We start from the raw sequence: 20,899 nt of genomic DNA on the forward strand, positions 1-20,899 counted from the left end.
AATTGGCAAGTGGCAACCACATTAAACAAATTACAGAATTGAAAAGAGGTAGCTGAAACTTGAACCCTCGACAAAAAAGAAGATTAATATTTCCTTAATATTTTAACAATTGTCTAAACATATTATTTATAGTATTATACCACATAATTAATTAACTACCATCATGGTACCATGTTGTGTAGTAGAGAATGAGTCAATGCACTTCGTGTTTGCCCTCTTTGAATTTAAGAAGAACGTTTCATGTTATAATTGGTTTATCTCAGCAGCTTTAAGCTTTAGTATACTTGAAATATAAATAAATTAATTAATTAAAATATGATTTCTAAGTCCAATGATTAAATTTGTAATATTGGAAATCTTTATTCCGGAACAGGAAAGCAGACCTTAGATATAGTATATCGCATGGGTTGATTTGTATATTATTAGAAGAAAATTAAATTATATAATCTCGGCGGTGTGTGTAACTTCAACTCACGTTTTTCATTTTTTTTTCCTCCAAAGTCTCTTTTAGTCGTTTATATTCTCTCTATCATTTCTTGATCTCTTCTCCGATCCGGCGACTCTTCTCTCCGGTGAAAGCTTATTAATCGTTTCTTGGTTTCTCAACGATTTGCGTGATGGAGAGAGATTTTCTCGGGGTTGGATCAAATCTATATCCGAAAACTGTGAAAGAGGAAACTAACCAAGATTTAGGTAAAATTCCCCTACCAAATCCTCTCATTATGATTACTTATAAATCATAGCTTTGATTATGGAACACTTTATCGTTAAAGACGTACTCGATTAGGTTTTTTTTTTTGGTGGTTGTCTTGTTGAAGCTTGAACTTTTACGTCCTTGCTTGGGACTTCTATTTTCATGTTGTCTCTCGGGAAACGAAAAAAAGAAACATATTAGGTTAGCCAGACCTTATAATTTGTTTTACGTAGTCGATCTGTCGATGAAAGCATGTTTTTGGTCATCGATTGTTTAAAAACTCATACGTTTACTCGTGAATTTGTTGTGTTTTTTTTTTTGTTTTTAAGCTTGAGTTTCTAGAACTGTTGCCTGTTGGTGTTGATCGATCAGTGTTCTCAAAATAAATTTTTTTTCTTCTAACAGCCGACAATATAGATGCTGTTCTTTTTGTTTTTGTTGTTTCTTACGAAATCATATATTGGTATATGAGCAGTTTTCTCTATATGTATCTTTTTTTTCTTCGTCTAATTAGCCTGATTAGATTGAGAATGAAAACACTGGTTGCTCTTTTTGAAAAGTTTATATGCCATCGTTTTATTAATTTAAACTACTTGAATTCTATATATAATTTAAAAACGAAGACGTGAAATGTTGGGAAAAGAATGGATTAAAATAGCGACCGGCTGACGATTGAGAATTTAACAACAAATGCAAGTTGAATTGTTTAACTAAAATATATGCGATCCATCATCCATACATGATTTAAATATAAGCCAAGATTGATTGTGACTTGATTAATATCATTTTTTCTTTCCAATTGTAGACTAATTGATTAAGTTAGAACCATGTTGGGTGTTAAATTTAGCTTAATTTACAAATTTGGATGAATGATTTACCTAACCACGGGGAATTTAATAGTTCTTGTTTTATATTCTGAAACGTGCAATTTCTTGGAGGTAGTTGGGATTGTTATGTGTGTTTGGACTTTAATATGAGTCTCAACTCTAAGTATTTTTTAAAAAATATTGTGTTTTTGAAGTATTCGTATGATCCTTATATTCCCCAAGGTGTTAGCTTATTCAGATTTGTTTCATTGTTGGTGGATCTTTCCCTTCATCTGCGATGTTTCAAACTTAGATAAGAGTTGTCCACTTTTAACTTTAGCATTGATCTTGAGTGTTCTTGAGACATATTGCTCATGTTTCAGCCCCAAGTAGAGGTATGATGGAGTGGTCATTCTCAAGCAAAAGCTGTTCTGCTCCTCAGATTCTTTCTTTTGGGACATCCCATCAAGACAGGTGTAGAACTTCAGTCAGTGACCATTTGCTTCCTTGTGGTGATACTGATGTAAACCGGAGAACTTACTACAGCTCAGTTCAGGTTAGGGTAATTCTTGGAAAAACAAAACTGTATTTATTAAGTGTGATTTATTGACCTTAATTGTAAAAAAAAAACAACATGGCATTTGGTTTGGTATCTAGAATAAGAAAACTTTCTTGGGAGGCAAAAGCTTCATCAACGGTTTCTTGAACGACCAAACTTTGAGAGGATCTCCTACCATGGCACCTCCAGTTTCAGTCTTTCAAGCTCCAACCACTATTAGGAACGCAATGCTTTTATCTTCCTCTTCTTTACGTAGAGACACAACTCCTTGTCCCGTAGTTGACTCGAGCTTTCACTCTCTTTTTTTTTTGTTCCAGATGTTCTTCAAATCCTACAGGGTCACCACCTGATCAGTTGACAATCTTTTATGCCGGTTCAGTATCTGTTTACCAAGACATATCTCCTGAAAAGGTAACCATTTCCCCCATGCCAATATACATTACATTTTCAAACCACTTTCAACGTTGGAAGCTGTCAATGAAAGAAGTTAGAGTTGGTGGGTGTGTTAGTAACATTAATTATAGGCTCAAGTCAGAAAACCTCTTATCTGGTTCCAGTTAGAAGGTGAATGATTCATTAATCTGATAAATAGTATAGTCTGCTTAAATCTCCATTTGTCCCTCATAGGCCCAAGCTATCATGTTGCTAGCCAGAAATGGACCTCAGGCTAAACCGATTTCAATGCCTAAACCTCAAAACCCGGTTCATCACTCTCCTGCGACCACTTACTCTCCAACTTCATTTCCCTCTAACCGAATCACTGGACTTGTACCCAGACAAAATATGGCGAGCTTAGTATCCACGTACAACAACCAAACCGATGCCTTAAATATGGCTCCACCAGGTTTACAATGAAGTCTTAAGATAACCTAATAATATTTTGTCGTCAAATTTTTTTATGTCAGCTTGATATTGCTATGATCCAATACAGTGGGTTTACCGCAAACGCGCAAAGCATCTTTGGCTCGGTTCTTAGAGAAACGCAAAGAAAGGTACTAAGCTACAAGATCATTGATCACTTCTTCACAGTGATCAAGTGTGATCAACACATGTATTCTGTTTTGCTTTTGTTTTCTTGCAGGGTCATTAACGTATCGCCTTATTACGTAGACAACAAGTCAACAATAGACTGTAGAACACTAATGTCTGAATGCTTAAGCTCTCCTTCAGCTCATCATCTGCGCTAAGACCAATATCCCGTCATGGTTCTAAAAGGCTTTTTCTTTTTTTTCCTCTGGCTATTTTAAGTATCTGTATCTTGTAGACTATATAGTATAGTTATAGCTTTTGTTTCTTCAGATTTGGTAGAATGTGCTTTGTAAGCAAGTTATAAGTTTAATTTTGGAAACTGTCTGCTTTTGTCTTTACTTTTTGTATATATGCGCATAAAAAACGTTAAGATAAAACTCTTCAAGATTTTGTTGAAGTCTACTTTGTTTATAATTCTTATTCCAATAATAGTTATAATAAAATATTTCCATATATTAGCGGGTGATATATAATATTAGATATAATATTAGACAGTTGAGGCCATGTGCAGCAAAACATAAGATAAAGATTTAATCAGTTGACCCAAAAAAAAAGAAAAAGATAAGGTCTTCCATCTTACTATTCTAGCTAGATTCTACTGGAATTGAATTCATCCAAGATTAAATGCCAGTAGACTGTCGACTAGTGTTGAAGGTCCAAGCTGTACTCGACTCATCATAATTTTGTTTTTCTATACCTTACTCATGTGAAACCGATGATGAATTACATGACAGTTGAATAACTTAATCAAACGTAGTCGTCGTCATAGATTGAATCTTGAAGGAGACAAAGATGACGAAACTCTTTTCTAAGACTTTAACGAGGTTTATCTCTTACAGTCAAAGGTCTTCTTCTTCTTCTAAAGCTACTACCAAACTCTCTGCTGCTCCAGAAACTCCCAACCTTGAGAGCAAATGGATTGTTTCGGTTACACCACCTGCAAGTAAGTATCTCGTGCGTGCTCTCTCTCAGCCAAATTTGTGATTAAGCTCTCAATCTTGTTGGATTTTTGTTTTTTAAAATGTTTGCAGAGATGAGAGTCAATGTTGTTATGGTACTTGGTTGGATCTATTACCTACGGTATCGGGGAGGTGTATAAGTTACAACAAGGAGAAGTGGTCTGTGATTTTCATTTATATATTAAACTATTCGATATATGTGTTGTTCTCTTTTCATTTGTATATATATATATAGATATTTCGAGTTGAATCTTTTGATCTGCTAAAGAACTTGTTCACACCCGATCTCTTGTTTCAAGGCCAAGAAACATGTGGATTTCAGACGACAATGCTTGGAAACAAAACCAAGGAAGCTGAATACAATGAAGAAAGTGGATGAGTTAGGATTTCAACGGGTTGTATGCAAAGGCGTTTTCGATGTGAAAAGATCGATCTATGTTGGTCCAAAGCCTAGATCCAAGTCTAAAGATTCCGAAGATGGGTTCTATGTTATTACATCTCTTTTGCCAATCCCAAATGAACCAAATAGGTGAGGGCTTTTGTGATCTCAATATCATCTTGATTCAGATATATCTTGTTGCTTGTGTATTAAGGTGTTGATTGTGTATGTGTTTGGATGCAACATCTAGACTACATGCATATTTTGCACGTTTCTTTATTTGGATTTTGATACTAATAAGATTGCACTCAAATGCAAATAAAAAAACAAGACTAACATGCTCTAATAATTTTTGCTTCTTCCTTTTGTAACTAGTGTGAAGTCCCCTGTTCTAGTAAATCGCGGATGGGTTCCTTCGGATTGGAAAGAAACGTCTTTAGAATCTCTAGATCCTGGTGTTGTTGTTGCTGCTGCGGAGGATGAGTCAAGAAAAGCTAATAAACTAATATCCTCTCTACAAAATCCCTTATCGAAGTTTTGGTACAAGTTTAACAACCCAATGATTTCTGAGGTTGGTATTTATTTCATAAGCTTAAAAAATAGTACTTAATCTCTCGTTAATTGTATATTTTGATATCATATAGATTAGTTTTGTGGGGTTTTTTTTAGCAGGACCATGCCTCTAGGGCTATGCATGTGGAAGTGGTTGGTGTGATTAGGAAAAGTGAAACTCCAAGCATATATACTCTAGTAAATTATCCAAGGTCGTTTGGGTGGTTCTACGTTGATGTTCCTAAACTGGCTCAAGCCATGGGATTTGGTGAGGACACAATGTATATAGAGAGTAACCACAAAGATATGGACGAAAGCAAACCTTATCCAGTTCCGAGAGACGTTATGAACTTGATCCTTAGTAAAGAGTTACCACTGGGCTATTACTACCACACGTTGTTATGGTAGTGAACAACATAACCTCAACTTTATTTCACTCGTTACAAGTTTATATGTTTGGTTAGTTTGTTGATGGTGGTGCGCGTGATTGTTTATATGTGCAGTTTTTGGAGCTCCCTGTTTTGCTTTGGCAAGGCCAAACTGATTCTTTTGGAGAAATATACAATTTATAGTAGTAAGCCAATGTTGATTCTAGTAATTTTTGTCTTTTATATACTTACCAAAATATACAGTCTTCGTAGCCTATTTAGTCAAATAGACACAATTGGTGTTGGGTGTGTCACTAAACTCGACTCCAACGAACACATCTGCCATAATGAAGGAGGAATCAGTTCGACAGATGTGAATCTTCTCAGTCCTTAGTCATTCTTCTCTTATCTTTTATGCAATTTGGTTTACTTGCAGTCCTGTTTTAATCATCCATATATGTAAGTTCTACGGCCAAAGGAAGAAATCAATCAACTATCTATTATTCAAACATATGTATTCTGTTTTGCGTTTGTTTTCTTGCGGGGTCATATTAACGTATCACCGTATTACGTAGACAATAAGTCATTAATAGACTGTACACATGGATGTCTGAATGATTAAGCTCTCCTCCGGCTCATCATCTGCACTAAGACCCAATTTAGACCCCTCATGGTTCTAAAAGTTTTTTTTTTTTTTTTTCTCTGGCCAGTATCTGTATCTTCTAGAAACTATAGTATAGTAGTGCATAGTTTATGTTTCTCAGATTTTGGTAATTGGGCTTGTAAAAGCAAGTTTTAAGTTCAATTTGGAAGCTCTCTGTTTTTGTCTTTACGCTTGTATATGTGTATTAAAAACATTAAAATAAGACTACATGCTCTCTGAATTATTGCTCAAAGTCCATCTTACAATTGTAGTATCAAGTGTAATCAAGTAATCAACATGTGTACTCTGTTTTGCTTTTATTTTCTTGCAGGGTCATTAACGTATCACCTTATTACGTAGACAACAAGTCAACAATAGATTGTAGAACAATGTCTGAATGCCTAAGCTCTCCTTCAGCTAATCATCTGCACTAAGACCAATTTAGACACCTCATTGTTCTAAAGGGTTTTTCTTTTTCTCTGGCCACTTTAAGTGTATGTATCCTATAGACTATATATAGTAGTATAGTTATAGCTTTTGTTTCTTCAGATTTTGGTAGAATGGGTTTGTAAAAGCAAGTTATAAGTTTGATTTTGGAAACTGTCTGTTTTTGTCTTTAATCTTCTGTATGTGTATAAAAAACAATAAAATCTTTTAGATTTTGTTGAAAGTTCTAATTTGTTTATAATTTTTCTTTCGATAGTTGTTATAAAATATTTCCACCTACGGCAACACAGATGATAATAATTTTATAAGTTGGTGCCATGTGCTTTATAAATCAGAAAATAAAACATTAAATAAAGAGTTGGTCAAAGCTCGTCGAGTCGTCGTCGTCGTCATTATAAGATTTAGAATCTTGGACTTGGAGGAGACAAAGAGAAGAATCTTGAAGGAGACAAAGATGGCAAAACTCTTCTCTAAGACTTTAACGAGGTTGATCTCTCACAGTCACAGGTCTTCTTCATTTTCTACGACTAGCAATCTCTCTGCTGCTCCACAAACTTCCAACCTTGAGAGCAAATGGATTGTTTCGGTTAAACCACCTGCAAGTAAGTATCACGTGTGCTCTCTCTAAGCCCCATTTTTTGATTAAGCTCTCAATCTGGGTGATATATATATATATATATATATATATATATATATATATATATTCTCAAGGATGAAGATGGAATTTTGTTTTCAAAATGTTTGCAGAGAGGAGAGTAGGGTCAGTGTGGTTATGGTACTTGGCTGCATCCATTAGCTACGGTATCGGGGAGGCGTATAAGTCCCAACAAACAGAAGTGGTCTGTGATTTTCATTTATATATTAACCTATCCGATATATGTGTAGTTCTGCTAAAGAAACTTGTTCACACTCTTTTGTTTCAAGGCCAAGAAACTTGTGGATGTCAGACTAAAATGCTTGGAAGCGAAACCAAGGAAGCTGAATACAGTGATGAATGTGGATGAGTTAGGATTTCAACGGGTTGTATGCAAAGGCGTTTTCGATGTGAAAAGATCAATCTATGTTGGTCCAAAGCCTAGATCCAAGTCGTCTAAAGATTCCGAAAATGGGTTCTATGTTATTACACCTCTTTTGCCAATCCCAAATGAACCAAATAGGTGAGGACTTCGTGATCTCAATATATATCATCTAAGATTATTCAAATATCTTGCTACTTGTGTATTAAGTTGTTGATTGTGTATGTCTTTGGATGCAACATCTAGACTAGCTGCAGATTTTGCACGTTTCTTTATTTGGACTTTGATACTAATAAGATTGCATTCAAATGCAATAAAAAATCAAGACTAACATGCTCTAATAAAATTTTCTTCTTCCTTGTGTTACTAACTTACTAGTGTGAAGTCCCCTGTTCTAGTAAATCGCGGATGGGTTCCTTCGGATTGGAATGAAAAGTCTCTAGAATCTCTAGGTACTGGCATAGTTGTTTCTACTGCAAATGAGTCTAGAAAAGCTAATAATCAAAGTCTCTTGTCGAACTTCTGGTATAAGTTTAACAACCCAATAGTGGCTGAGGTTGGTCTTCGTTTCATAAACTTAAAAAGTACTCAATCCTTCATTGTATAATTCGATCATATCATATAGATTAGCTTTGTGTGGTATTTTTTTTAGCAGGACTATGTCTCTAGGGGCCCTAGGGCTATGCATGTGGAAGTGGTTGGTGTGATTAGGAAAAATGAAACTCCAAGCGTATATACTCTAGTAAATTATCCAAGGTCGCTTGCGTGGTTCTACCTTGATGTTCCTAAACTGGCTCAAGCCATGGGATTTGGTGAGGACACAATGTATATAGAGAATACATACAAAGTTATGGATGAAAGTAAACCTTATCCAGCTTCGAGAGACGTTCAGAACTTGATTCTTAGTAAAGATTTACCACTGGGCTATTACTACCACACAGTGTTATGGTAGTTAACAACATAACTTCAACTTTATTTCACTCATTAATTACTGGTTTTTGTTTTTGTTAATGGTGGTGTGCGTGATTGTTTATATGTGCAGTTTTTGGAGCTCCATGGGATTTGGTGAGGACACAATGTATATAGAGAATACATACAAAGTTATGGATGAAAGTAAACCTTATCCAGCTTCGAGAGACGTTCAGAACTTGATTCTTAGTAAAGATTTACCACTGGGCTATTACTACCACACAGTGTTATGGTAGTTAACAACATAACTTCAACTTTATTTCACTCATTAATTACTGGTTTTTGTTTTTGTTAATGGTGGTGTGCGTGATTGTTTATATGTGCAGTTTTTGGAGCTCCATGGGATTTGGTGAGGACACAATGTATATAGAGAATACATACAAAGTTATGGATGAAAGTAAACCTTATCCAGCTTCGAGAGACGTTCAGAACTTGATTCTTAGTAAAGATTTACCACTGGGCTATTACTACCACACAGTGTTATGGTAGTTAACAACATAACTTCAACTTTATTTCACTCATTAATTACTGGTTTTTGTTTTTGTTAATGGTGGTGTGCGTGATTGTTTATATGTGCAGTTTTTGGAGCTCCATGGGATTTGGTGAGGACACAATGTATATAGAGAATACATACAAAGTTATGGATGAAAGTAAACCTTATCCAGCTTCGAGAGACGTTCAGAACTTGATTCTTAGTAAAGATTTACCACTGGGCTATTACTACCACACAGTGTTATGGTAGTTAACAACATAACTTCAACTTTATTTCACTCATTAATTACTGGTTTTTGTTTTTGTTAATGGTGGTGTGCGTGATTGTTTATATGTGCAGTTTTTGGAGCTTCATTACACCTCTTAGCTATGGATTCTTTCATATTTCTAATCAAGTGTAGGAACGTGTGACATACTCACCTTTCAAAAAATGGTGATAAAAATGAACTTAGCTAATGTGTTTATTTGGTTCAGGTACTCTCTTTAGTCCCATCATATGAAGGCAAGTCTGTGCTGGAACTTGGAGCTGGTATTGGTCGTTTCACTGGTGAATTGGCTCAAAAGGCTGGTGAAGTTATAGCCCTTGACTTCATCGAAAGCGCCATTCAGAAGGTTTTTTTACTACTTTGCTAGCTGTTGTTATGTTAAAAAAAGTTTCTATGTTACCATGGCTGGCTACTCATGTTTGTTTATTTGGTGATGTTTTGTTTTTTGCAGAATGAAAGTGTTAATGGGCAATACAAGAACGTTAAGTTTATGTGCGCTGATGTAACAACTCCAGACTTGAAAATCGCTGATGGATCTATCGACTTGATTTTCTCAAACTGGTTGCTCATGTATCTCTCTGATAAAGAGGTGAAATCTGATTCTTATTTTACTCTTTTTGACTTTCTAGAGAAGAACTAATCTTTTGGATAATGATGATTGCAGGTGGCACTAATGGCAGAGAGAATGCTTGGATGGGTGAAGCCAGGGGGCTACATATTCTTCAGAGAGTCTTGCTTCCATCAATCTAGGTACAGCAAGCGTGAATCAAACCCCACACACTACCGTGAACCAAGATTCTATTATAAGGTTCAATCTTTTACATATCACTATTTATGTTACTGAGATCTAAATTTTTATATATTGTACACGAGTGTGAGACTAGCTACATGGGGTGACAATGTAATGTAATGCAGGTTTTCAAAGAATGTCAGACACGTGATGCTTCTGGAAAATCATTTGAGCTCTCTATGGTTGGCTGCAAAAGCATTGGGGCTTATGTGAAGAACAAGCAGAATCAGGTAACAAAGTTTCCCTTATCAGAGAGTTTAGTTTCTCCTTATCATTTGATCGGATCAAATTGATCCCATAGAGTTACAAGAGATCCTCTATGCGCTGGCAGATTTACTGGATATGGCAAAAACTTAGCTTGGAGAATGACAAGGACGTCCAGCGTTTCTTGGACAATGTTCAATACAAGTCTAGTGGGATCTTGCTCTATGAGCGTGTCTTTGGGGAAGGATATAATAGCACTGGTGGATTTGGTAATTCCATCTTTTAACTCTTATATTCATAAGGACATGCGTCTAAGTTCCTGGTTTCCTTAACAGAGACAACTAAAGAATTTGTGGCAAAGATGGACCTTAAACCTGGACAGAAAGTTCTAGATGTTGGTTGTGGTATTGGTGGAGGTGACTTCTACATGGCTGAGAATTTCGATGTTCATGTTGTTGGAATTGATCTATCGGTCAACATGATCTCTTTCGCGCTGGAGCGTGCCATTGGACTCAAATGCTCAGTCGAGTTTGAAGTCGCGGATTGCACCACGAAAACATATCCCGACAATTCTTTCGATGTTATTTACAGCCGTGACACTTTTCTGCACGTCCAAGTATAAAGCAAAACTACTACACACAACATATCTCCTCTTTTTCACTCTTGAAGATGCTTTTTTGGGTAATCATCCGATCCTCTGCATCATTTGTCTCTTTGTTCAGGACAAGCCAGCTCTATTCAGGAAATTCTTCAAGTGGCTTAAACCAGGCGGTAAAATTCTCATCACCGACTTTTGCAGAAGTGCTGGAACTCCGTCTCTTGAAGTCGCAGCGTACATGGAACGAAGACGATATGATCTCCATGGTGTTCAAGCTTACGGAAACGTTTGTGTTTCTTTTCCTCATCAAACCTTTCATCATTTTCTGAATTGAGGGGACACTTTATTTTTATAGATTCATGGAAATCTTATACCTGTAGATGCTGAAAGAAGCAGGCTTTGAGGATGTGATTGCTGAGGACCGTACTGATCAGGTGACTCCCACATACATTTTACAGTATACACATTTCTCAAAATGCTGATTCTAAACATAACCATTTATTGCAGTTTGCACAAGTCCTCAGGCGTGAATTAGAAAAAGTGAAGAACGAAAAGGAAGAATACATCAGCGACTTCTCAGAAGTAAAAAGAAAAACATTTCTCACTATTAAATACATTGCCTAAAACACCTTTGTGTTGCGTTAATTTCTCCTATCAATTCAATAATCTTATTACAGGGGGATTACAATGACATTGTAAGAGTATGGACAGCAAAGCTTCGAAAGGCTGCATCTGATGAACTAAAATGGGGATTATTCACAGCCAACAAGAAGTAATATCCATGTTTGTTTTTACCCACAAATCTCTATAACCTATCCTCTGGTGATTCTCTACACTTCAATATTATCCTGGAAATGCAAATTGAAAGAAATGTGTTGTTCGATTTCTACTCCAGTCTTTGTTACGGACAAAATCTGCATTGCTTTGATTTTCATAGACATTTAAAAATATATGCATGAGATTTATTCTCCAGAGAATTCATCAAGCTAGGCTTGTTCTCAGTAAAATCAAGAAAGAAAAAAAAAAAGATATGGGATGAGTGATAATATATGACTCTACAGACAAGAGAGGAATTAATGTCCAAGTAAGAGTCAACTGGTTCCATCACTTTGTTTATGAGCCTGGGACTCCCAAAACAGTCTAACGGTGGAATAGATCAGAGAAGGCTCGGCCATTGCGCCATTACCGTAATCTCCACAGGCCAGTTTCTTCTTGATGGGGGGAATGAGAGTAATTCCAAGTTCATCAAGCAACACAAGGTGCCGTTCTGTGAAGGGATTGTTCCACATCAAAGTGTTCATCGCAGGTGCAACAAACAACGGTTTGCTATAATCCCACGCTCTTACTATACATGTCAACAGATTATCACATAACCCACCAGCAATCTGTAAAAAAAGAGAAAGAACAAGAGTTTTTTAGATCATGAAGAAACAGAAAAATATGGAGCCAAAAAGCTAAACTCTACATCTTCTTCTTCAGCTACGCACGCTACAGTTCATATGATTCTGTTTCTTGATGATAAGAATATGACCCAAAGATAACAAAAATTTCAGAACAGCGGCGACATATAAATGAACAAAAGAGAAGTAAATTTAGATCATTAGAAGCAAACAATCTCCAGAATTTGTAAAAGCTATATCTTCAGCTATAGCGCTACTTTAGGATCTTGAAAAAAGCAAAGAATATGGAGCCAAAGAACTTAACTCTAAGTTCTTCAGATACACACTACTTTGCATTTGCATATGGTTCTGTTGCTTGATGACAATAATATGACCCAGGGACTTACTCTAGACTATAGCTGGTATTATCAAACAACCTTGTAACAAGGATGTATCTGCTAATGGCGATACTTATATGATCAAGATAGAAGTAAGTCATTGCCAACTTTAGCTCTTCAGCTAAGTGCCTATGATTCTGCAGCTACTCTAGAGTCCACACTACTATCCAATACTAAAACAGGGAAGATCCATCTTAATGAGAATAGTATTTGTTATACCTTGCCTAAAGTGTTAGCAGACAAAGGAGCAATGATCATAACATCAGCCCAGCGTCTAAGCTCGATGTGAAGCACGGGATCACCAATCTTGTTCCAGCTAGACCATTCATCTTCATCAGTATAGAGAGTCACGTTCAGAGGAAGAGAAGGTTTATCCACGAAATTGAGAGATGATTTAGAAGCGACGGCTTTGACATCAGCCCATTCAGAGAAACAATAGCATAGATTGCTGAACTTAATCGCAGCTACACTTCCACTTGCAGCCAGTAAGATACGAGGCTTCCTTGTTACATCATCATCCACTTGCATATTTATCTCCGCCTCCATCTCTAACAATCTCCTGAAGAAATTGATCGAATCTATCACACACGGTCGATTATATATATATATATATATATATATATATATATATATATATATATCAATTCGAACATGGATGTTACATGAAATCGATCAAAACGATCCTAGTTTGTGAAATCGGTAGCGAAACGAGAGAATCAATCAATGGATTGTTGTTACAGACGTTACCTTGTAAAGCCGAGGAAGGAGGAATCTGCGAGAAACCCTAACTGAAGGAGAGAGAAATCGAAATAAAATGCCGCGAGGGTTTTGTTTTGAGTTTCAAACAAAGACGGGAGAGACAGAGAAGTTATCACTGGTCAGTGGTCAATCTAGTCGTTGACTGACTGAGTCGGCAGAAATGGGCCTTACTAGGAACAAGAAGATTTCGATAGTATACGATCCAATCACCCAAATTAGGGAATTACACATACAGTAATGTTGTTTCTTTTTTTTGAGAATGCAGTAGTGTTGTTTTTATCTACAGATTTAATGTGATTGGCCGGTTAATTAGTTCAAAATGTGAATTTACACTAAAAATTTGAGAGTTTCAGAATTATGATTTTCAAATAAAGCCCTCTTTTAAATCTCCAAACAAATTTCATAAACCTCAAACGAAAATGAATTGTTAAAATTGTTGACGACAAAGACGTAGCAAATCTAATCGGAAAAGTTTCCCTACATCTCAGAGCTACACAAGGACCATTAAGTAACACTCTTCTGATTTAACCTCTGATAGCAAATCTCAACGAACGTACAAACAAACAATCCTAATGTGAAATATCAAACATCAACCAATCAGTCTTTCTCCCAACGAATGTAGATGAAGTCAAATGATAGCCTTTTACATCCCAGCCACTAACGCTTGGATCTCGTCAATTGCTGTAACTGCTGTTTTCAACTTGGCTGCAGCTTCCTTCACTTTCTTTTGCTGCAACAATTTTCAATTTCAACAACTTTATTATCAGATTCTTTCTTTTTTAGCTGAAAACTATATATACAATAAAAACCCAACCCCATCTTAAAAACCAACCAAATGACCATTCAATTCCATCTCCTAAGGGATACTGCATAGATGATAATGTACAATTCTCTCGAATATTAATGCTATACCATCTTTTGTGATCCACACAACATACATACATAATGTCTAAACCAAATTGATGCAAAGGATAGTGCTACCAGGAATACAGTAATGTTGACCAAGAAGCTAGTTGGGTATAGTTGACTTACTAAGAGTGCGGTTCTTTTCTTGAGATCTCCTGGGGCTGCAGCTACCGGTGCGACTGAAGTGCTCTTTTGTTCATGCACAGAAAACCCGATTTTGACATAAGTATACACAGTTGTATAAGCATCGTTGTGTCTTACATGAACTAAACATTTGTAGATAGATATTTACTCAAATGAAATGATAACGACTTACCACATAGACCAATCAAAATTTCATTTCACACATTATACAAAAAAATAAGATTTATGAAATACACCAAATCCAGATAAGTTTTTCAAAAAAATACAAATAATTTCTGCACTCATAAACAGACCACATTTGAGACCAGAGACAAATAAACACATTACTCTGAACTTTTTCCACTCTACGCAGAAGAAACAGTCAAGAAGAACTAAATAGTATACGACCGTTTTTACAAAATTATACAATCAAGATTTTGGAAAATATATCAAAATCCAGATAAAGATACACATTTTTCTAAATTGACAACATTAAAGACAAGAATCAAATAACACGTTTCCCTGAACTATTTCTACACTATATCTACGCAAAACAAACAGTTAAGAACAATGATGTAATTTGGTATAACACCTTTTTCTAAATCATTTTTTGACATTTTGTGGATAAAATGATAATGAAGTTGACATAGATAATACCTTCCTAGTCCTGCGCACAGGCTTTGCAGCAGCAGCAGCTACTTCAACATTAGGTTTCCGTCCACGTTTTTTAGCCGGAGCCACTGAAACAGTTGCAGCCGCCACGTCATCTCTCTTTGGCCTCCCTCGTTTTCTTGAACCCTCTCCAGTAGCAGCAGTAACCACAGACGCCGTCACAGACCTCTTTGGCCTACCAGGCCTCTTCTTCACAGCCGCAGCTACAGACGCAGTGGGAACAGCTGGAGCTGCGTTTCTCCTCGGACGACCAACTGGTTTCTTACTCGGCTCAGCAGAAACGGCACCGGAGTCAGATTTAGCCTTCGGAGGTCGACCACGGCCGCGTTTCTGAGAAGAAGAAGCAGTAACATCAGTGGCTGGGACGCCGGAGACATCAGGTTGAGGTTTGTCGCCAGACGGATCTCCGGGTGTATCGGATCTTGGAGCTTCGGAAACTGTGTTCCTCCTGGGAGAAGAAGAAGCTGTTCTCGCCATGAGATCTGTAGATCCGAATCAGACAAAAAAATGTGAAAACACGGCGGTTAAATCGGAATCTAAATCCTAGAAAACGAACTTCAACGGAGACTAAACTTAAGACTAGACAACCAAAAAAAACTCAATTTCGATATCACAAACCACGAATCTAGAGATGAAGCTAGTAAAATGCAGATTTCAAGCTCAGAGAAGAATTAATCGGAACCGGAACCCTAGAAAACAGACTTCAATGGAAGATTTCAAAGACTTATAAGCTCGATTTCATCGCTAAAAGCCAAAATCTAGAAACGAAGATAGTAAAAAGTACAGATTCAGAGTCTCTCGCGTAGCAGCAAGGAAAAGATTTCGTTTTTTTTTTCTTTTGAGAAAAGTTAGGGTTTTCGCAAATGTACGTACCTTGTTTCAGCTCAGGGAGAGAAGGATTCGCGAATGAGAAATGCTAAAGAAAGCTTGAAAAATTCTGGAAGAAGAAGAAGAAAGAAACTGGCGAGGAGAATCTTGACGGAGAAGAAAGATGAAAGAGACAGAGAGAGAGATGGTTATCGCGGTTAGAAGAAGAAGGTGACCATGGCTGGAGCTTGGAGTCTGGGAAAGAGCAGCAAAAGAAAACAAACGAGCCGAGAGGTTCAGAATCCGTTGCGTCAACCGATATGGGTCCACGCCTTTAGTCCTTCTCTTTTTTATATTATCGATAATTTTTGTTTTATCGGAATTAATTTTTTATAGATTTAAAAAAAAATAAATCACTTCATATTTAGGGGTTGCTGGATTTATTTTAATTTAAAATTTTTGGTTGTATAATATTTTAAAATCCTTTTTTAATGTTTAGGTGAAAATGAAGAAACCTTGTTGTATACAACTGTACATATGCCAATTATACAACTGTACATATGCAAATTTGGTGGTGATTTCTTTTTTTTTTTTTTTTCTAAAAAAGTTGATAAAAAAGCAAAATTGAAATGTACCCTGCTTTTTTTTTCAAATTCAAATTTTTTTGGAGACAAAAAGTATTGAAAAAATGGTTTTCTTTTCTCCTTTTTTACTTAAGTGGTATTTCATATTATTTATTGCTTTCAAATTACAACTTATACCAACAATAGAGACACCATTTTAGAGTGTCATTAACTGTAACATAGAAAAAAAGGGTACAATTTAAACAAGTAAAACACAAAGACATGTAAAGTTTTTAGTCATATAAGCTCAAAGTGAAGAAGCCCATTGTCTGTGTTGTAAAAGAGTCATAAACCAAAACATCATCCTCTTCATCTATGCCCAACTTGCTACAAGGTGTTAAATATTCCAAGATCTACAAAACATATATGCTGCAATGATCTTGAAACCACTTCTACTCCACAAACTTTGAATATCAACAGAATCCACCAGATTGATCTTTCGAAAGTTTTACTAAAACCTAAGTCAAAACCGAGTAGATGATGATGGATCATTTTATTAAATGGTGTGTTTCGAGTAAAAAAAGATGAAGGTGAAAACAGTTGTACCTACTACCTATTACCTAATATTTGCAGTAATTACATAAACCGGATTTCGAAGTTCAAGTAAAGCAACATTTAATTTAATGGTTTTAAGAAAAAGGAAGAACGCATCATAAAAGTGGGGGACGAGGTCATAAAAATTAAAAATTACATAAGCGGTTTGATAAACATCAACAACAAACTTCTAAAAAGCCTAAAAGAGACAAAATAGAACAAGAGCAAGAGTGAGTCTAAAAAAAACATGAGGAAACAAAGAGCACTAGCCTACACAGATATGGACGATGGAGAGAGATGGGGGAGCATAAACAATGGTAACATCCTACTTCACTTTACAGACGTTACCCTACCTCTCCTTGTTGTTTGGTTAAAGACACAATCATCATTCCATTGTTCTTTTTGTAATCTCTCCTGCAAACACTCCTTATAAGATTAAATATTCCATGGAACACACAACACGACCATCATCACCACTAGCTTTTTTGTGTCAAGGTTCTCTTTAGAACAGAGCTTCTTGCATTGCCTCTGCTTCTGTTTGTCCTTGCCCTTGTCCTTGCACATGTCCCTCGTCTGGCAGCTGCACCGTTTCCATGTGCTGTGGCTCGTTTGATGTCTCTGTTTCCGTTAACCCTTCCAGGTCCTGTATGGCTTGAATCACCGCTCGATTTTCACTTCCTCCCATCTCAGATTTCAACACAATAACAATATCCTTAGCTCTCGCTTGCTGCATAAATGAGACATCCAAACCAAGCCATAAGCAATTAAACATAGAAACCAAGAAGTGACCAATAATATTGTATTTCTGTTCATTAGATGATAATAATAACTTACAAACAACTCAAACTTCTTCTTAAGTTCTCCATAGTCACCATCTTGCCGTCCAGAAACTCCCGTTGACACCACATTCTATGTTTATAAAACGCAGTAATAAAAGATTTAATCAGATAACTCATCAATATAATAGTTCCAGCAAACTGTAATAGAAAGACTTGGAAACACACAAATTCTTTAACTTTGATTGATTAACCAAATTTAAAGAAAAACACAAGTTGCTGGACGTGTGTCTCAGTCTCAGAAGGTAGTTCCTATGTAATTCCCCACACATCAACTGAAACAATAAAGCGAGCTACCAACCACTTGCTCTTGATTACCAAACAAGGAGACGTCTTAAATTAATAGTACACCAAAAACCAGATATAATTATAGGCCAAAAGCAGAGATACGAATATAATTTAAACACTGTGAAACTAATTTAGATACTCTCCTACTACTCACACGCTCGAAAGAGACAATGTTCAGAATGGAAAGAAAGTGACATTTATTCACAAGACAAAAGTTCCAACTTTTCCTCTTTATCTATATTGACTCTTAGATTATTTGAAAAAATCAATTTGTTATAATAGAGATGGCAGAGACACTGAAAACAAAAACAGAAAAAAATTGTACCTTTCTGGGTCGTCCCACGGGTCTACCAGAACGAGGAAAACGTCTCAACGGTTTCATAGGCTTCCTGATAACACCTCCGACCTTAGGAGGCCGTCCACGTCCTCTTTTCTTGACTGCAACCTCCACCCCTCCACTCCCCGCGCTAACTGGTGGTGGTGGCGGTGGTGCAACGGAGGAAGAAGCACCAGCATCAACTCTCTTTGGTCTCCCTCGACGTCTAACGCCACCATTAGCAACGTACGGGAACACCGAAGTTGGAGCTGAGACTACTGCAGGCTTCCTCTCCCTCCCAGCAGCTCTTCCACTCGGAGGCCTACCTCTTCGTTTCACAGTCTCCACACCGCCGGAAACCGTAGCAGCAGCCTTCACCGTCGGGGGAGTTCCATCTTTTCTAGGACGACCCGGTGGTCTCTTAACCGGCGCCTGTGGCTGTATCTGTACCTGTGGCGGAGGTGGAGGCGGAGGCTGTGTCTGTACCACCTCCGGTCGAGAAACAGGTAATTCAGTTTGTTGTTCCCAGGTGGGTTTCCCGTTAGTCTGAGGTTGAGCTTGAACATCGGGTTTTGGTTTTGGAGGTCGACCACGACCACGCTTCTGAGTCGGAGGAGTAGAAGAAGGCATGACCGGATCAGGTAAAGTTTGGTTCTCGTTGACTAAGAAATCAGATCTGGGAGGTTCAAGACCAGTAGCTGCAGCAGCAATAGCTACACTAGTAGGAGGAGGAGTAGCTGCTAACTTGTAAGACTTCTTAACCATCATAAGAATCCCACTGTTCTTCAAAGTCTTGAGATGGTGTGTCAACAAAGCACCATGAGTTGTAGGCATCCCAGTGTAAATCCTCTCTATGTACCTCGAAATCGCTTGCTTGCTTGACCCATCTGGTTCGTTCAACGCTGAAATCGCCGTACAAATCATCTGAAAAAAAATCAAAAATTAATTTTTTTTTTTTAAAAAACCCTAACTTTTTTTTTGAAGTCAAAATGTAAGAGTGAAGTCAGATGAGCTTTTACGTCGGAGTAAGGAGGATGGCTTAAGGATGGGTGAGTAGGAGCCGGAGATGTTAGCTGCTGCTGATGCTGCGGCGGAGCTTGGAACAGATGGTTGTTGTTTGGCGGCGGGACGGCGAAGAAGGGGTTGTTTGGAGAGGCGTAAGGGTTGGAGTTGGTGAAAGGAGGGAAAGATGTGGCGAACGGAGGAGGGTGATGAGGATCATTGGTTACAGAGAGAGAAGGATCCATGGATTTAGAGAGAGAAAAACCCAACCAAAAATACAGAGCAAGGAGGAGAGAAGGTGATGAGATTTTTGATTTTTAGGATTTTTTTTTTTTTGTTCTTTTAAATTCAGATAAAACTTTAAATAAAAAAAAAATAGATTTGTGGAAGGAGAAGATTAAAAAAAAAAAAAAAGTTAGGTTGGAGGAGAGAGAGTGGTGTGTGAGTGTGTAAGAGAGATGTGAGAATGACGAAAGGTTGCGAAGAGTTAGAGTAGTTTAAATCTGACTGTTGAAAGTGTATTTTGGTGCTGATTTACGACACGGATCGATGACGTGGCGTTTTGTTTTTTACTTATAAAAATTAAGTTTTGTGTTTCTTTGCAGTTTTTATGCTTCTATTTAACCATATTAAAGTAATATATAAACACTTTTTTTAGTTTTGAAAAAAAATTATTTCATACCAATACATTTTTTTAATTTCTAGAATAAGATTAATAAGTTTTTTTTCATCGAATAATAATTAATTTAATTCTCATAATCCAAATACAATTGTTGGGAAGATTAATAATTTTATTTAATTGAGTTTCTAACACGTCAATTTTTTTGAGATATGTTCTTATGTTTTAACTTTCTTTTAAAATAAGATTTATCATTTTTTTTGTTTAAAACGATTAATAATTTTGATTTCTAAAGATAAATTATGATGTGAATTAGCACCTGATAAATGTTGGTAGATATTATTTTTTGATTGGTTACGAAAAACTTTGAAATTTCTCCTTTCTAAATTGCTTGAGCTAATTCCTCAACTATCATATATGTATGGCCATGACTCGGTTTGGCAAACGTCGAGGCAAGAATGTCCAAGATCTCGGAGGAGTTGGTGGCATCATAGAGGTGATAAAATCAAGCAAAGCAATGTACACGAGTTTATCTTGTCTTTTTAGAAAATATAGTTTGGAATCTTTGGATTGACAATGATCGTCTCGTTGGTTTTGGTTGTTTTTGCTACTGGTGGCGCAGTGGTGGAGTCATCAAGATAGTTTGCGCATTCATAGTTATCGAACAAAGCGTTGATCTAAAGACTCCACGTCAAGTAGTTTGTAAAATAAAGTTTGGCGACATTAGAGTGTTGATATTGAAAAGCATTTGATGGTTGTTATTTATTCACCGGCAATGACAAGAGTATCATTAGCAGTAGCATGGAAGCAGTGGTGATAATTCGAATGTGAAGCCAAAAAAAATTAGTTTAAAGATCTGTGTCCCC

At 36.7% G+C, this 20,899-nt stretch overlaps 7 protein-coding genes across 12 annotated transcripts; 4 read left to right on the plus strand and 3 right to left on the minus strand.

The window, feature by feature from the left end:
• LOC104758155 (protein TIFY 6A) lies at positions 449–3,454 on the plus strand. Of its 2 annotated transcripts, XM_010480974.1 has the most exons (7): positions 449–693; positions 1,884–2,056; positions 2,158–2,279; positions 2,377–2,470; positions 2,687–2,903; positions 2,991–3,051; positions 3,141–3,454. In XM_010480974.1, the coding sequence occupies exons 1-7, from the start codon at positions 618–620 to the stop codon at positions 3,244–3,246; spliced, it is 849 nt and encodes a 282-aa protein (XP_010479276.1). In that variant the 5' UTR covers positions 449–617; the 3' UTR covers positions 3,247–3,454. The 2 variants fall into 2 exon arrangements, with proteins under 2 accessions (XP_010479276.1, XP_010479277.1); XM_010480975.1 differs by lacking the exon at positions 2,687–2,903 and having other exon boundaries at positions 2,965–3,051; positions 3,141–3,179.
• On the plus strand, positions 3,702–6,548 carry LOC104758156 (surfeit locus protein 1-like). 2 transcript variants are annotated; one of them, XM_010480977.2, is made up of 6 exons: positions 3,702–4,031; positions 4,120–4,206; positions 4,347–4,576; positions 4,802–4,997; positions 5,096–5,382; positions 5,482–6,548. In XM_010480977.2, exons 2-6 carry the CDS (start codon positions 4,132–4,134, stop codon positions 5,738–5,740), a joined length of 1,047 nt encoding a protein of 348 aa, XP_010479279.1. In that variant the 5' UTR covers positions 3,702–4,031; positions 4,120–4,131; the 3' UTR covers positions 5,741–6,548. The 2 variants fall into 2 exon arrangements, with proteins under 2 accessions (XP_010479279.1, XP_010479280.1); XM_010480978.2 differs by having other exon boundaries at positions 5,099–5,382.
• Positions 6,853–9,476, plus strand: LOC104758158 (surfeit locus protein 1-like). The gene is made up of 9 exons (XM_019239731.1): positions 6,853–7,038; positions 7,184–7,275; positions 7,361–7,593; positions 7,831–8,008; positions 8,108–8,400; positions 8,495–8,653; positions 8,748–8,906; positions 9,001–9,159; positions 9,254–9,476. The coding sequence occupies exons 1-9, from the start codon at positions 6,891–6,893 to the stop codon at positions 9,312–9,314; spliced, it is 1,482 nt and encodes a 493-aa protein (XP_019095276.1). The 5' UTR covers positions 6,853–6,890; the 3' UTR covers positions 9,315–9,476.
• Positions 9,379–11,618, plus strand: LOC104759843 (phosphomethylethanolamine N-methyltransferase-like; the record flags this gene model as incomplete). The annotated part of the gene is made up of 10 exons (XM_019239007.1): positions 9,379–9,525; positions 9,631–9,768; positions 9,844–9,987; positions 10,095–10,199; positions 10,301–10,442; positions 10,509–10,789; positions 10,896–11,057; positions 11,152–11,205; positions 11,279–11,353; positions 11,449–11,618. Coding segments are annotated over 10 exons (1,347 nt in total), but the record flags the coding sequence as incomplete, so codon positions are not given.
• Positions 11,712–13,505, minus strand: LOC104758157 (probable phosphopantothenoylcysteine decarboxylase). Of its 4 annotated transcripts, none has more exons than XM_019239732.1 (3): positions 13,296–13,505; positions 12,768–13,104; positions 11,712–12,156 (listed from the first exon to the last, which is right to left on the minus strand). In XM_019239732.1, exons 2-3 carry the CDS (start codon positions 13,092–13,094, stop codon positions 11,863–11,865), a joined length of 621 nt encoding a protein of 206 aa, XP_019095277.1. In that variant the 5' UTR covers positions 13,095–13,104; positions 13,296–13,505; the 3' UTR covers positions 11,712–11,862. The 4 variants fall into 4 exon arrangements, with proteins under 4 accessions (XP_019095277.1, XP_010479282.1, XP_019095278.1 ...); XM_010480980.2 differs by having other exon boundaries at positions 12,768–13,126; XM_019239733.1 differs by having other exon boundaries at positions 12,768–13,096; positions 13,296–13,504.
• Positions 13,687–16,134, minus strand: LOC104758159 (putative DNA-binding protein At1g48610). Its single transcript, XM_010480983.2, has 4 exons — positions 15,882–16,134; positions 14,994–15,490; positions 14,340–14,402; positions 13,687–14,037 (listed from the first exon to the last, which is right to left on the minus strand). Exons 2-4 carry the CDS (start codon positions 15,483–15,485, stop codon positions 13,951–13,953), a joined length of 642 nt encoding a protein of 213 aa, XP_010479285.1. The 5' UTR covers positions 15,486–15,490; positions 15,882–16,134; the 3' UTR covers positions 13,687–13,950.
• Positions 17,096–19,881, minus strand: LOC104758160 (formin-like protein 20). Its single transcript, XM_010480984.1, has 4 exons — positions 19,432–19,881; positions 18,422–19,336; positions 17,807–17,881; positions 17,096–17,699 (listed from the first exon to the last, which is right to left on the minus strand). The coding sequence occupies exons 1-4, from the start codon at positions 19,657–19,659 to the stop codon at positions 17,475–17,477; spliced, it is 1,443 nt and encodes a 480-aa protein (XP_010479286.1). The 5' UTR covers positions 19,660–19,881; the 3' UTR covers positions 17,096–17,474.

Source organism: Camelina sativa, chromosome 17 (assembly GCF_000633955.1).
Source record: "Camelina sativa cultivar DH55 chromosome 17, Cs, whole genome shotgun sequence".
Lineage (NCBI taxonomy): Eukaryota > Viridiplantae > Streptophyta > Magnoliopsida > Brassicales > Brassicaceae > Camelina > Camelina sativa.

What these genes read in the sequence shown, in the direction of transcription:
- LOC104758155 (XM_010480974.1), top strand. Translation starts at nt 618, where the DNA reads ATGGAGAGAGATTTTCTCGGGGTTGGATCAAATCTATATCCGAAAACT. An exon ending in GGAAACTAACCAAGATTTAG is followed by an intron (nt 694 to 1,883) that starts GTAAAATTCCCC and finishes CTCATGTTTCAG; the next exon opens with CCCCAAGTAGAGGTATGATG. An exon ending in AAGACATATCTCCTGAAAAG is followed by an intron (nt 2,471 to 2,686) that starts GTAACCATTTCC and finishes TGTCCCTCATAG; the next exon opens with GCCCAAGCTATCATGTTGCT.
- LOC104758156 (XM_010480977.2), top strand. Translation starts at nt 4,132, where the DNA reads ATGTTGTTATGGTACTTGGTTGGATCTATTACCTACGGTATCGGGGAG. An exon ending in ATCCCAAATGAACCAAATAG is followed by an intron (nt 4,577 to 4,801) that starts GTGAGGGCTTTT and finishes TTTTGTAACTAG; the next exon opens with TGTGAAGTCCCCTGTTCTAG. An exon ending in ACAACCCAATGATTTCTGAG is followed by an intron (nt 4,998 to 5,095) that starts GTTGGTATTTAT and finishes GGTTTTTTTTAG; the next exon opens with CAGGACCATGCCTCTAGGGC.
- LOC104758158 (XM_019239731.1), top strand. Translation starts at nt 6,891, where the DNA reads ATGGCAAAACTCTTCTCTAAGACTTTAACGAGGTTGATCTCTCACAGT. An exon ending in ATCCCAAATGAACCAAATAG is followed by an intron (nt 7,594 to 7,830) that starts GTGAGGACTTCG and finishes CTAACTTACTAG; the next exon opens with TGTGAAGTCCCCTGTTCTAG. An exon ending in TACTACCACACAGTGTTATG is followed by an intron (nt 8,401 to 8,494) that starts GTAGTTAACAAC and finishes TTATATGTGCAG; the next exon opens with TTTTTGGAGCTCCATGGGAT.
- LOC104758157 (XM_019239732.1), bottom strand. Translation starts at nt 13,094, where the DNA reads ATGGAGGCGGAGATAAATATGCAAGTGGATGATGATGTAACAAGGAAG. An exon ending in CTGCTAACACTTTAGGCAAG is followed by an intron (nt 12,157 to 12,767) that starts GTATAACAAATA and finishes CTTTTTTTACAG; the next exon opens with ATTGCTGGTGGGTTATGTGA.
- LOC104758159 (XM_010480983.2), bottom strand. Translation starts at nt 15,485, where the DNA reads ATGGCGAGAACAGCTTCTTCTTCTCCCAGGAGGAACACAGTTTCCGAA. An exon ending in CTGTGCGCAGGACTAGGAAG is followed by an intron (nt 14,403 to 14,993) that starts GTATTATCTATG and finishes CATGAACAAAAG; the next exon opens with AGCACTTCAGTCGCACCGGT. An exon ending in AGAAAAGAACCGCACTCTTA is followed by an intron (nt 14,038 to 14,339) that starts GTAAGTCAACTA and finishes AAATTGTTGCAG; the next exon opens with CAAAAGAAAGTGAAGGAAGC.
- LOC104758160 (XM_010480984.1), bottom strand. Translation starts at nt 19,659, where the DNA reads ATGGATCCTTCTCTCTCTGTAACCAATGATCCTCATCACCCTCCTCCG. An exon ending in GCCATCCTCCTTACTCCGAC is followed by an intron (nt 19,337 to 19,431) that starts GTAAAAGCTCAT and finishes ATTTTTTTTCAG; the next exon opens with ATGATTTGTACGGCGATTTC. An exon ending in CCGTGGGACGACCCAGAAAG is followed by an intron (nt 17,882 to 18,421) that starts GTACAATTTTTT and finishes TTATAAACATAG; the next exon opens with AATGTGGTGTCAACGGGAGT.